Here is a 14,622-nt window from a genome sequence, read left to right as displayed (position 1 = left end):
AATACTAGACGTGGCTGGGAGAACCTGACTTGTCGCTGCCACAAGATGGAAGGGCATTTAAAAGTGAAAACCCAGGACCAGTCATAAATACCAGTATACCTGGCCTCAATTGATGATTTCATTTTTATTGATAAGATAACTCTTGAACCAGCTTTAATACAGTATTTGATTCATTATTCCCTCTAATTGTTGATACAGTAAAGTGCCTGATATCCGGCTTTGAAGCTTCTGGAATTATTTTTTCGAATCTTGGATGCCAGTTGCATGTCAATTCTGGAAGTTTGGGATCCAGATAATGCGGTCTTCCCTGTAGGTGAATGATGGTAACTTGGATAAGGTAATGGAAGTACCTGCTAAATCATATTCCCAGCAGGTCCGTACCTTCCCTGAAGGAGACTTGCGAAGGGAAAAGACCAATTTTTAGCTTCCTAAACCTGGCTCCTGTGGACATGCTTAGAGCAACAGTGGTAGTTAAACAACATCATTAGTCCCTTATCATATTTTAATGTATGACACTGCTGTGAAGTATCTTAAGAGGTTTTGTAGTGTTCAAGGCGATGCACAAATATATATTGTTTTTGTGGATATTTTGGGAGCAAGTTGCTATTTTCTTTTGCCTGAACTATCCACAGGCTTTTTGATTGCTTAGTTAACTCTCTGGCCAGCAGCACATGAATTTTATATTCACTGGCTGGTATGGATCTTCCACAGCCACTGGGGAAATACTTATGACAAGGTATTGTAGTTGTGATTGTTGTTTGCTGTTATTTAATGGGTTATGACGTAGGCTACATTATACAGTAGCAGCTAAAGTTGCCACAGAAATAAATTCAAGTGGAAGTTACTCAATAATATGAATGTGTCATTACAGGGATATGTGATGCTGAGAGTGTAGTTCAGCAAAAACTTCAAACAACAGAGTAAGGTTAAACGGTGGAGTCTACAAACAGCTGCAAATCAAAAAAAAAATTTCATTAGTGATTATTTTAATTTGCTGCTGCATGGCTTACCTTTAAAGTTCTGAGGCAGCTGGGGAGTTGAGAGACAGGACACGTATCTTTTCTCCTTGAACCACACAGAAAAGAGGGAGTTCATGAAGGAAAACTAGACTGAATGGCAGCCAAGGGTGCAGTACAGGGCAGGCCAGAAGAACTGGGCAAGAATCAAACCGACATGCTTCATGTAATCCTTTCTTAGAATCCCATCAAGAAACCTTTTTTGTCAAACAGAGCAAGAAACGTTTTGTTAATTAAAAGCCTCTGCACCATTCATGTTCAGAGAGAAGAAAAGCAAAATAGTTTTGTGTTTCTGATTTGGGGGGGGGAGGGGCTGAAGACGCCAGTTCAGCACTAACAGCAACAATCAAACTCAGTGTTTGGGATTTGATGAAGAAATAGTTTAGTTGAATGGATGCTACTTATTAAAAGCTGCATTCTTTCTGTGAGAACTAAATAGATTGAGACATGCACTTCACAGGGTAATGGATATTGAATTTGCTGAACCAAATTTATCTGCAACATCTTTTTCAGACGTATGTCAGCTTTCTGTAGATTTAATAGATAGAGCTTTGTGCAGTGAATCACAAAGGAACTTTTGAAGTTACGGTCAGTGCCATTTTTTTACATTTTATTTTAGGTGGTTGAAGGGCTCACAAACACCTATTTCCTATATGCTTGTGAATAATTAAAAAGTCGATGATTAGACATTTAAACACTTGACTGCTGGAGTGCGTTAAATGTATCATATTGTTCCTTTATTAAAAAAAACACAATTAGGTGCTCTTGAGAATTTTGCTTTCAGTCTGCTGCTTAATTTAGTGAAGTATTGTTCAATGTAGAGCTAATGGAAGTTTGAAGAAATAAATGTACAAAATACAGAAAGTGCAGAACAGGTCAGTTAGCACCAGAAAAAGAAAAAGCAGATTGACTCTTTGGTTTTAGTGTATTTCCAACATTTCCTATTTTTATTTCGGAAGTTTTTAATTGTACGTATGAAAGTGTTGTTTGCTATGCTGGCAATACAGTCAGTGACATGTTCCTGTATGGCTGAGATGGCAGACAGATATCCAGGTCTTGTGTTTAATACAAGAAGGGCTTATGCCCGAAACGTCAATTCTCCTGCTCCTTGGATGCCGCCTGACCTGCTGCGCTTTTCCGGCAGCACATTTTTCAGCTTTAATACAAAGGTGACCAAGTGCAAGTTAGTGTTTCGGGAATTGCTTTCCATCCCTCTCAGTGTCTACCTTCTCGCTGATCCGTTCTCTTTTGAAATGGGCCAAATATGAACTCACTACCAGAAAGACTGTTGTGTCTGAACATATGTTCATGCTATGTTTTGCCTTTAAACTACGGTGGCACTATGCTGTCTGTAACTAAGATGCACAGAATGAAGACCAACTGACTTTTGAAAGCTGAGTGAAGTGAACATGTTTGAGAATTTGAGATTTTTTTCTTAGCACCATTAAACAACAATTTAAGAGGATGTGTTGTCATGTTATCATGTATCTTGTAAACAGATAACCATGTTTGTGTATTAACGATACAATGGTGCATATATATATAAATAAATACTTGATGTGCTTTGACAGTGGCTTACTACATAGGTTTGTCATTTAATGATATTTATCAGCACAACTATAGAAGGCCCAAGATCTAACACTTAGTCTGTTGGTTGCAGCCTAGGTGATGTTAGAGCTGTTACAGTTATACTCTTCTGTTAGGAGAGACTAAAATCAACTAAGGTTTGCCGTTCTAGTCACTGTCCAGCAATTACATATGTGTGGATATTGGGTGTGAATGTATGAGGTCGTATAGTCTGCTCATACACAACATTCCAATTTGTATGTGGGCAAAATACTGGAGTGCCAAGCAAGCTATATGTAGCAGCAAGATTCACTGCCTTTGGCGAGTGTGGCAAATTGGGAAGTAAATATAGAAACCACATAGCCAAGCAAAAGATATGTTAAACCTGATCTTTATATCATATTACATTGTTGTCACACAGTAGTTTTGCCAGGAACTAAACCTTCACAAGAACCTCCTTGGTGGTATATTTACCAAGGATGTTGTAGCTATAAGCTTTTTTTTACAGAGGAAATCCATCCTTATGAAGTTCCAGGCCCATAGTTAACTACTTACTCATTTCTTTAGTCCGACTTTAAAAGCTCACCTTTTAGTATTTTGAGTCCCATTTAATGGCATTGAATTGACTGTACAAAGCATCCATTTGTCAATACTGAATGTGACAGCCACAGTCCCCAAGGTTATAAATCTATTAGTTAATCCATTTAAATTGCATGTGGCCAGGTCAGCAATGCTTTGCTTAAGAGTGTGCCGAGATCAGAGTCGAGAGTATGGTGCTGGAAAAGCACAGCTGGTCAGGCAGCATCTGAGGAGCAGGAGAATTTCTGCAGCATCCATTCCTGATGAAGGGCTTATGCCTGAAACATCAACGTTCCTGCTCCTCAGATGCTGCCTGACCTGCAGTGTTTTTTCAGCACCACACTCTTTGACTCCTGCACCTAATAATCAAAGGAAGAACTGGATAATCTACAGTGAAACACATTACACCACAATATCTTAATTCATCTATTTCCAATTAAATTACTATGTTGTGGATCTAGATGATTTGGAAGAAAAATCTGGAATTTTACATTCCCAACCCCCTCACCCACCTGTAGTATGCAAGAGATGAGGTGGTGTGTCCATCACTTACGCACCTCCCCTGGGATTTCACCTGTGGTGGGTGGGTGTTGGGGGGCACCCAACATTGAGCCAACTGAGATCTTCAAGTGGGTAATTAATTGACTCCTCCTGCTTACACTGTGATGAGGAGGCGGGGTGGGGGAGAATGCTCAGGTGATGTGGTGATGCTGTAATGCTGGCAAGGGAGAGTGGTCCTTGTTACTTGGGCACTCAGTGCCCCATTAAGATCTTTTCCCACCTCCATGTCCATAGAAGGGACCACCCAAGCTTGCTTATCTCTGCTGACACAGTTGCCACCTCACTAGAGTCTGCCCTACTTGCCCCAGTAATGCTGGCCCCACTTTCTTGGTTGTCCAACCACCTCTCCGTCTCCTCATTGGAAACTGACTGCAGTTCCTACTGTGGCAGTGTCAGGCATCTCCTTGGAACTCTTGGAGGTGGTATCTTGTCCCCCGGGAGCTGAGGCTGATTCCCTGCAAACCATAACATACCGTTGTAATTCACTTGCTGTGCCAGTATACCACAACATTTTTCTTGCTGTCCAGTAAGCGAGAAAGAGCAACAGAACATTTTCGCAAGCTACCATTTGATCTGAGGAGAGAGTATGTGTGTGAGAAAAAAGAGTCAGGAAGGAATAAGAAATGGTGGAAGAAAGTAGGTTAATGCCACTCAAAAGACTCTTGCATGGTAAGTGACAGATGCACGTCTGCGCTTTTGGCCCAATATATACTTTCATGTATATGGTTCCCAGCTGACGATCTCCATCTTTCCATTTGTCTAACAGTTAAAGTTCTGCTTGATATCAAAACACTGGTGAAAATCACAAATTTAAAAAAAAAACTTGGGTAAAACACTAGCACATGTACTGCAGATACTCCTTCTTCACTGTACGTTCCTATGATCGAAGGACAACTTGGACCCATGGCATTTTAGTCTTATCTTGAGAAAAAATAAAATAAGGGGAGAATATGGATCACCTCAAAAGATACAACCAACATAGGGATTTTGTGATGAGTAAACTCACTGTAATCTTTGTAGGTTGTGTTCCAATGGAAGAGAATTCCACAATTCTTGTTGCTCGAAAGTTGTTTTCATCTCAGTTTCTTGTGAAGAACAATTGCATTAAGAAAAAGGATTGATTTGTATTAAACGCCTTAAAGTACTTTTTGTCAGGTATATTGTATGAACTATTTCCACTTGTTGAAAATGCTAGAACCAGCAAAGATATTAGAAAGCACTTCTACACACGAAAAGTGTTGTAGGTTTGGAACTCTCTTTCTCAAACAGCATTTGATGCTAAATCATTTGTTAAATTTGTATCTGAGACAGACAAGTTTTACTTGAGCAAGGCTATCAAGGGATACAGGCCCATGGCAGACATATGGAATTAGATCAAAGATCAGCCATAATCTTATTGAATGGCAGAGCAGGCCTGAGGGGCTGAATAGCCTATTCCTCTTCCTATGTATCAAGGGATCTGGAGATGGTATGTGGAAGTAAGATATAGATCACCTATACTGTAATTGGATCAGGGAGCAACTCAAAGGGCTGAATGGTCTATTCCAATTTCCATATTCCTACGCTCCAAAATGCTAATCTATATTCTAGAATGGAATAAGCAAAGAAATTTGAATGAAATTCACTGAATGATAAAAGTAAAGCAATTAACATTCTTTTGAAATCAAAATCAGACCAGGCTTGAGTTCAAAGAATCATTGGTTGTAGCAGGTAATTACAGATGTTTAATCTTTCCACGTTGTGATCTATGATAGTGAGGTACTATTTGATGGGAGATCACAATCACATGTAAGAATGAATACAGTACTGGCTCTTATAATTACAAATAACTAGGCCAAGGTAAAAAATGCAACTATAATTGTAATTATTTGTTGCAGTTCATCTTAGCCTTCTGACTTTATATCAGATTAGCGAAAGCACTGCACCAAGATTAAAGCAGCATTCCAGAGATGTATATTTCAACAAAATCTTATTTGAAAGCAACATTTTGTCATACTTGGGTGGTTATTGCAGGTTCAGGTCATGTTCAATCATGTCATGAAACAACAACAACGCAGCAACAAAAACATTTATCTGGATTTTGAAAAGGCATTCAATTATGTGTCCAATGATAGACTAATAAATAAGGTCAAAGAATATAGAGTCAGAGGACAAGTGGCAGAATGGATTGCTAGGTTCAAGACTGCAGTCAGAGAGTGAATATAAAGCTTAGTTATTGCTAGTGGCTGAAGGAAGGAGATTGGTATTTCACAAGGATTGACTTTAGGACCACTGCTGTTCACAATTTATGTTAAAGCTTTGGAATGGAATCAAAAACTAAACTTCTGGATTTGCAAGAAATATCAAGTTGGGTGAGGATAGGTTCCTAAGGAAAATTGCATATGATTGTAGGAGGACATTAATAAACTTGCACAATGGACAAATAATTGGCAAATGATGCTCAAAACTGGGACATGTGAGATAGTAAATTTTAATAAGAAGAATAGGGAGGTTTCCTATTGCCCATCACTACTCAAGAACTATTGAGTTTTCAAACTCTTAACTCTTGGTCAAAGAGATGCATTTTAAGACCTGTCCAACCGCTGTTTTATGACTGTTGAAATGGAAATGTTCACAGAAAAGTTTGTGCTGTGTGCCCGTTCCTAGCAGTATTTCTAAATCCTTTTGTTCCTGGAGGGGTTGGGAAGAAACCTTGCGCAGCTGGGGGTTGGGGCAGACGCCAGGGGTTGGGGCAGACGTGGGCATCTGTTTGGTAAGGAATACCTTAGGGAAGAAAGAAAGGCTGCAAGGCTGGATGGGGCGAACAAAAGGGTTGCAAGGATGGAATGAAGGGACTTTTGCATGGGTGGGAAGGAAGGCTGTAGAGACAGGAAAGTGCAGAGGCTGCAAGGAGGGGAGAAGAGGGAAGATACAAGGAAGGGGTAGGGAAGGGAAGGCTGCAAAGGGGAGAGAATTATTTTAAACCTGCCAAAAAAAGAGTACACAACTTGCTAACAGTCAGGGAAGTTAAGCTAAGTAGATGAGGTAATGAATTCCTTGCAAATAATGTGGAATCACTAGTTTAAGGTTGCATATGTTCAGGAACTACTAAATGGGGAAACATCTATTGGATGCTATTGCAATGAATACTGTGGCAATTGTTACATTTAAATCTGACACCGAGATCCAAGAAGCATAAAAAAAGGGTTGTGACTGCATAATTAAATCTTGCAGCTTTGTGCTTATACATTGAGAACACATTGACTACAACCATTTGTGGAACGTGAGTTTTGGATGATGGTGTTTGGCTGTAGGAGTGCATATCAGATGTTTTGAGAAAATGTTTATTACAAAATTATCCCTGTTGCATTGTGCCTTTTTAAAAATACTGTGGTAAGTAAAAAGATCCATGCTTTCATTGCATGCTACAGTGTAACTTTAATGGAAGCTTGGTTCATTATTTAGGAAATTGATGCATTCTTCACATTCTGCTTCGGTGTTTGTCCAAATACCCCTTTCGTCAAAAATATGCGAGGTATTGTTGCTAAATGACTGCATATTCTAATAAATAAGTCAGGTTGAATGAATAAGGAGCCCTGAAAAGCCAAAAAATCAAACTGCAGCACTGAAGGAAATGTCAAAATTTGCTGTCTACAGAAGTATTTTAGATTCTGTCTGGAGATCATAAAAATAAATTACAAGTTTCTTTTTTACCCATTGATAGGCCAGGATTTGACATATTGAGCAGTAGCACCTAGCAAATGCAACTCAGCATGTTGTATTGTTCTCTGTTTGATGGCTCCTTTCATTCAGTGACATTAAAACAAACATGACAAACTGTAGAAGGTTTGTAGCCAGCCATTCGCATATCTTAGTCATGCCACCTGACCAACCATACTAACTACGCATTGGAAAAGGACTTAAAAAAGGATGGTCTGTTAGCAAACACTAGGGGGTTCATTGGGTAGAAAGTGTTCATCATCTAGTTATGCCTGATAAATCATGACCCGATGAGCAAGGAATTGTTGCCAGTAAATGCAAATAAATGTACAATCATTGATAGAAAAGATCAAGCGAACATACATGGCAGTGGCAGAGTAATGTTTTCTTCTGGTTGGAGGGGGAGGTTTGGCAAGGGAAGATGAGAAGGAAGATTGAAAATTCGCTGAAATACAGTGACCTTAACCTTACTGTACTGTCACACATTGCATCATTTAACTTACCTTGTGTAGCAACCTTGGACACACTCTTTAAATGGAACGTGGTCCAGATCTGATGTACTGCATATCAGAGTAGTGGGAGCTGATGTCCAAGCCTTAAACTAATCTTTAAATTAAGTGCCTGCATGTTTAAGGTGGACACTCGTACCATTGCTGGAAAATAGCTCATATAAAAACTGGAAGGAATTTAGGACTGTGTCTACATTTCACAATGCATGAATGGATTTAATGTGTTCTCACAGGTAATTTGTTTATAATGGCTGGACCATTTGATCATTGGTTGTTTGCCATACTTTTCTGATATGGAAGTTTACTAGGACAACTCGCCTTCCTATAGATAGTGGGAGCATCATGAAGATTCGTGAGCTCCTCAGAATTGCCAGCTCCTTGAGTATGTGCACTTAATTTGTGGCATTTCTCTCGCTGGAGAGCACCAGAAGGTAAGACATGTTGGGAGGTGAAATTTGCAAGATTTATAGGAGTAGAGAGTAAGAGCAAAAACCAAAACCAAAATAAAAAGGTGAATTCATCTCCATGATGTGTTGATGCAGTTTGTGTGGTTGCCTCACTGTTCACAATAGAAAGTCTGGATGTGTTTCACCAGGTTTATGCAGATCAGTATGCTTCATAAATCATTGATGTTAAGCTCATTTATTCATTTGGTTTGCAGAGTACAAACAATTTGCCAATGTTGCTGTCCCAGATGAAAATTATCGGTGCTGGCCATCTTATCACCATGAAGGCTGCTTGCTGTCAGTCTACGACCTTAATGAGGCCAAGGAGATATGTGATAACCATTCTCAGTGCCATGCCTTTGTTCTGACCAACCAGACAACTTGGACAGGTAAGCCTTATTACAATACAGGCAAAATCTAATATGATGACAACAAGTTGTCCTATTGGAGGCAAATGTAGTGAGAATATTGGCCTGGTCAGAGTTATAAACAGAGTTATGTTTACCTCCAATTCACTAGTTTTTTTAACATATGAGAGATTCCAGGTGATAACCTATTTAACTGTTCTATTTCTCATTCTATAAAAGAGATCTTACCTTCCTCATTTCCTTCCTTGGTCTTGCTGATTCAAAGTCAAAGATAAATCCATTGGTGACAACCCTCAGGGGAATCCTTGCCATGTCCACTTCTTGCACTCTTACTTTATGACATTTAAATGTGAAGCTGCACAGTATCATGACAGTCTTAAATTGAGGCTTGTTTCCATGAGCATGGTTAACAATAATTTGAATACTTGAGGAACTTCTAGAACGTCCAAATTTGAAAGGAACTGACTGTTTTATAACTATTTGAAAAAGAAATACCAATGTTAAGAAAACTTTTAGATTATGGACTGTCTTGAAATATGAGAATTTCTAAAGAGAAAAGTCCCTTCTTCACATAGAGAGGGACAGGAGTTTAGCTTAAAAAAAAGTCACAGCAATCCACAGTGTGCATTCCAGTGGTGAACTGGATGAACTACTGATCTATATTTCTGTGTCATATCTTGATGAATGCTCCAGTGATTGCTGACAGCACAGGCTAGGATCGAGTCCAGCTGTTGGAGAATGCGAGTGGGAGTTCAGTTCAGCTTGTATGAGGTCAGGGTGTGAAAACACCAGGCACCAATGAAATCTGCAAATGACACTCTCCTGAAAGATGGCTTTAATTACTTTTAGGAGCTGCAGAAGGATAACCAGTCTAGCAGTTACCATAATAGGTGTTTGTCTGTCAGCATAATATGCTGCTTCTGTAATTTAATAGGAAGTTTTGAAAACAAAGTTCCATCTAATTAAAGTGGACATTTGAAGGAAAGCCATCGTTTGGCATTACCTTGATTAGCTTTCCTGAAACAAACTGGAGTGGATTCCAGCAGTTCAGGATTTCCTTTTTCACTTGAGTATAATTATGACCAGGTATTACTTCTCTTCCATTCACAGGTCGCCATCTTATTTTCTTCAAAACCAGCTCAAATCATATAGTGCCTGCTGCAGAGAAAATAACATTTGTAAAAGTGGCAAACTGAGTACCAGTTGAGCCTTGGACACTCAAGAATTTACGCCATCCTAGCAGGAAATAAAACCCAAGGCCGACTGCAGGATGAAGTGCTTCTGCTCTGGTGCTTGCGTTTTTTTCTTCCATGGGGTATCGTGTAATGGAATGAAAGGAAGGGTGATCAGGATCACCTGGAAAATGTGCAATACTGTGAGGGTGGAGGATAGTGAGCAGAAGAATAATTGACATGGATATGTGGCTTTCTAATACAAGGTCACTGCCATTTATTTTGACATTATTTAGTCTGGAAATCTCCTCCACTTCTCTTGTCACTGTTCAAGCACAGAAACCACCTCAGAATGCTGAGAGAAATAAGCCAAACCATTAATTCACTGTTCGGAGTAGATGAGGAGGGCATTTTGAAAGTGATAGTAATGGCAACAATTCCAAAATGTCAGGGTACAGAAATAAATTTAGTCACACTAAGCTCAGGCATTTTCAATCTTGGAATCATTTTTATTTATTGGTGTTATTGTTCCCTCTCTACCTAACTTGCTACACAGTGACTTCATGCAAAGACTTGCTCCAATCTTCACTGATGTTATTCCTAATAGCTGAAAGGGGAATTTATGTAAATAATTGGGAAATGGATCCCCCATTCCAAATGCTTTCTCTATCTGCCAAAATCTCAGGGAAACTCAGGTTTGAGACCTATCCCTTAAAGATAGGTCTTTGGAATACAAACGAGTTCAGAAGAAATTCTTCTTTTCTGCTAAATTACCTTCATGCCTAATTCCAAGGCACTAAACTTTCCCAATCACTTGACTAATTTACTACCTAATAACAAAATGTTCTTCATTATTTGGACAAAACCAACATTCATCAATTCAGTGCTGTTCAGTAACATTAGCAGAGAAGGAGAATCTAAGAACGCAGGATATTAAAGCATTAATATACACTAAGAACACAATCACAAGTGACGCAAGGTGTATTTTGAAATGTATTTTCTGCGATGGACAAAGTTTGTCTTGCTTATTTGCTTTCAGTGAAAGTATTGTTGATGCAATGACATCTGTTATGATCCTTTCTGGCTCCAAGAGGTAATTTTCCAGCATGACATTTCAGTGAGGGAGTATCACCGAATGGATCTCATATTGGAAATTGTGATGTGCACTGTGCATAATTTCTTTGTTATTGTCTTATGGCATCATATAACTCATGCCTGAATTTTTGAAATGGATGAGGCTTTCCACTGAGAGCGTAGAGGCAGAAAATCACCTCTTTAACATTTTTTAAAAATGTGATATACATGTTTTAATGCACATTTATTTATTTTTTGGTATTGAAACAGCATTAAACTTGATGAAGTGAGTATCGAGTGTATTGTGTTGAGTGTGAGTTCTTGTGTTACACTGTGATCTGGGATCGCTCTAGGACACAATGTTATGCTTCTCATCAGTTTTCATGCTCTCCAGTTGCAGTAAACTAGGTACATCTGGGATGGTTTGCTTGAAGTGGTGGTGGAGCTGCAGCTGCCAGGCAGTGGTGAGGGTATGTGGGAAATGGAAATTGCTTAGTGAACTGTGGGTAAATGTAGTCACGCACTGGGGAAATTGTTTGCTGCAGTGTTGGGATGGTAAAATGGCACTTTCCCTCCATCACTGCAATTTGAAAGTTCTGTACACGTTTCCTGTGTGATTTGGCTGTAGCTGGAACTGCTGGTGTATATCCCGCCTGATGAAGAGCTTATACTCAAAACGTTGACTCTCCTGCTCCTAAGATGCTGCCTGACCGGTTGTGCTTTTCCAGCGCCACACTTTTTGTCTCTGATCTCCAGCATCTGCAGTCTTCATCTTCCCCTAGTGTGACAGCCTTGTTCAGTCTGGCAATTATAAAATCATTGCAATGTGGAAAGAGGCCATTCGCCCTATCAAGTCCACAGTGACCCTTCAAAAAGCATCCCACCCAGAAGCAGCCCCCACTTTATACCCATAATCTCACCTTTCCCTTGGCCAATCATCCTAATCTGCACACCATTAGGTTGTGAGAGGAAAGCCAGAGCACCCGGTGGAAACCCACAGGGAGTCACCTGAAGCTGGGAGTGAACCCAGGTCCCTGGTACTATGAGGCAGTAGTGTTAATCATGGAGCCACCATGCTGCCCATCACTCAGTTGCAGAACATGATCTACAAAGAATGTCCTTAGTGTGTGGTGAGTGTCATGTGCGGCCTGAACAAAATAATTTTTGATTACCCATTTGATTAATCTAAAATTTAGCACAGTCCATCAAAGTCTTTTAAAATACAGGGGGGAGGAGAAAGAAGCAGGTTTCCAGCCTCCCAAGCAGCTCATTGAAATAGATAAATTTGGAAGACAAATAATGTGTTTAAAGCAGTTAACAGATGGGCAGTACTTCTGATTAAAGAAATGTCTGTGTTGAATGGGGCAGGTGTGATGGATTGCTTGTTACGTTATCCTCACTGTGAGGTTCAAACAGGCTGACCTGCCCTTTTGCCTGTTCAAACACATCCACTCACTATCGCTCTGTCTTGAGATGAGCTCTAACCCTTGCTCTGAAAGAAGATCCAGGGATCTGTCGAATGGCTGACCTAGCGCTCAAGATAAACAAATCTGGGGGAAAAAAAGCACAGCTGAATGATATTTGCTCAGTACAAGACCAGCAGCCAATGATGAAAAGTGACTGTGGAACAATGGGATAACTAGATCGAGGAGTACAGAATGATTTTGTATACATTTCCTTAAACTTCCGAATGCTGTTGCTACTTTATTTATCTATAGTCCACTTTAATATATTTGTCTCAGAGAGAAAATCCTTTGATGTTTTAAGATGTTTTCAGTTACAACAATCATGGAATAAAATTTCAGTTACAACAATCAATTTGCTAATAATGATTGGAGCTGGATAATTGACAAATTTCGCTTTGTGTGAATGTATGAGGAGTGGTTCACTGCTTGTGGAGTTTAAAAGGACAGCGCAGCACCAATATGCTCACCCATCCAAATGTTGAACTAAATGCAGTAGTCCCCCCGGTGTATACGTTGCAAGACCTACTGCAGAAGCCTGAAACCGTGGATAGATTAAATTTGATTTCCTACAGTGTAGAAACAGGCCCTTCGGCCCAACAAGTCCACACTGACCCTCCCAAAGAGTAATCCTCTGAAGCACCTAACACTATGGGCAATTTAGAATGGCCAATTCACCTGGCCTGCACATCTTTGGACTGTGGGAGGAAATCAGAGCACCCGGAGAGAATGTGAAACTCCACACAGACAATCGCCAGAGACTGGAATTGAATCTGTGTCCCTGGCGCTGTGAGGCAGCAGTATTAATCACTGAGCCACCCCTATGCAAACCCATTAATTTAAATAGGAAATTTACCATCCCAGCAGCCCCCTGGTCCCTGGTTCTGGAAGGTTTCCTGTAACATGTTTGGGCTGCAGCAAACTGTGGGTAACTGAAACTGCAGAAAGCCGGACCCGCGGGTACGGGGGTCGCCCTGTATACACACATAGCACTTCCTTTCTTCCTTTGCTCTCCCTGTTCTTTTCCCATCTTTGGAAGACACTTTTTAACATTGCAATAGAGTTCCCAAAAGTACAAGAGCCTTTTTTAGTTCTTGCCTCATTACTTTTTTTTAAATTTCAAAAATATACTTTATTCATAAAATATACCTTACAGTCACACATGCAGTTCTGTTCTGTACAGTAGCATATCAAGGAAGCAAGCAAATATTGGAGTTTCACTCTATCAAAACAAACCAAAGGCATTTCTTACTTGAAACGTATTATATTTGCATGTATTTGAGGCACAGGGAGGGTCCAATAACTGCACACAAGGACCTCAGGCAGTGGTCTTTCCCCACTGCGCCTTGGCAGCAGCTCCCCCAAGCTTTAGTGCATCCTGCAGCACCATTCTTGCCTAATTACTCTTCAAATGGGAGCCAAAAATACTCCAGTTTTGGAGGCTCTTTCTCGTTGTATACATTAGCTAAACTTCAACTTGGGTTGTCTGCCAAGTACAGTATTGCTTGATCTTAATATCACCTCAGGTGGAAGGATGGATCAGTATACCAACTCCTTGGTACCTTTTCACTTAAATTTTCACTGTCATTTCTGACACTTCAGTAAAGCTGTAATAACTTGTTAACATCATACACTCCATCTTCCATCATTTGTGCTCAGCAGTAACTGCAGAAAATGCTCTAGGCCAGCACTTCCCAAACCTATTCCCGATGTGATCCCATTTTAGTGCCTGAGGTAATTTTGTGATACCAGAATGAAAATTGGGGGTGGTTGTGTGGGGAGCCTTGGCAAGTTATTGAACAGGTGGGCTGAGAGTTTTGTGGTGGTGGTGGTGTTGAGGGAGGTTGGAAATTGTTGAGTGAAAGCAGGAGAGTTATCACCAGTTATTCAGTGAGCCATGTGAAGGTTACTGAAAGCTTTATAAAATCTTTCGCCTTCACTATTTCTTAGCGACCGAAAATGAGTGTCACTTCGGGAGAACCCAGCTCAACCCCTACACAAACAAGGACTTTTTGAATCAGCCTCTCTTCCTTTCCTTCCTAAACAAAGAGGAGGAACAGCATTGGGCAGCCAGGCTGTAGTGGGCATAAAATGACACCTATCCACTGAAACCTTAACCCGAGAGATTTAACAGGGGCATTTCTACAAGCCGAAGGAGCTATTTGATGT

General features: G+C 40.1%; 1 protein-coding gene across 2 annotated transcripts in view; it reads left to right on the top strand.

The window, feature by feature from the left end:
• pkdcca (protein kinase domain containing, cytoplasmic a) overlaps window positions 1-11,287 on the top strand; it is a 57,048-nt gene extending 45,761 nt beyond the window's left edge. For both annotated transcript variants that reach the window (XM_043695709.1, XM_043695708.1), the window contains 2 exons: window positions 8,592-8,765; window positions 9,855-11,287. In XM_043695709.1, coding sequence (XP_043551644.1) covers window positions 8,592-8,765; window positions 9,855-9,940 — 260 coding nt within the window. In that variant the 3' untranslated portion in view covers window positions 9,941-11,287. The remainder of the gene's footprint in view (window positions 1-8,591; window positions 8,766-9,854) is intronic.
• Window positions 11,288-14,622: the final 3,335 nt, after the last annotated feature.

This window comes from Chiloscyllium plagiosum, chromosome 9 (assembly GCF_004010195.1).
Source record: "Chiloscyllium plagiosum isolate BGI_BamShark_2017 chromosome 9, ASM401019v2, whole genome shotgun sequence".
In the NCBI taxonomy this organism is placed as follows: Eukaryota; Metazoa; Chordata; class Chondrichthyes; order Orectolobiformes; family Hemiscylliidae; genus Chiloscyllium; species Chiloscyllium plagiosum.
Note: the sequence above shows the minus strand (reverse complement) of the source record. Positions and strands in the feature narration are given on the sequence as shown.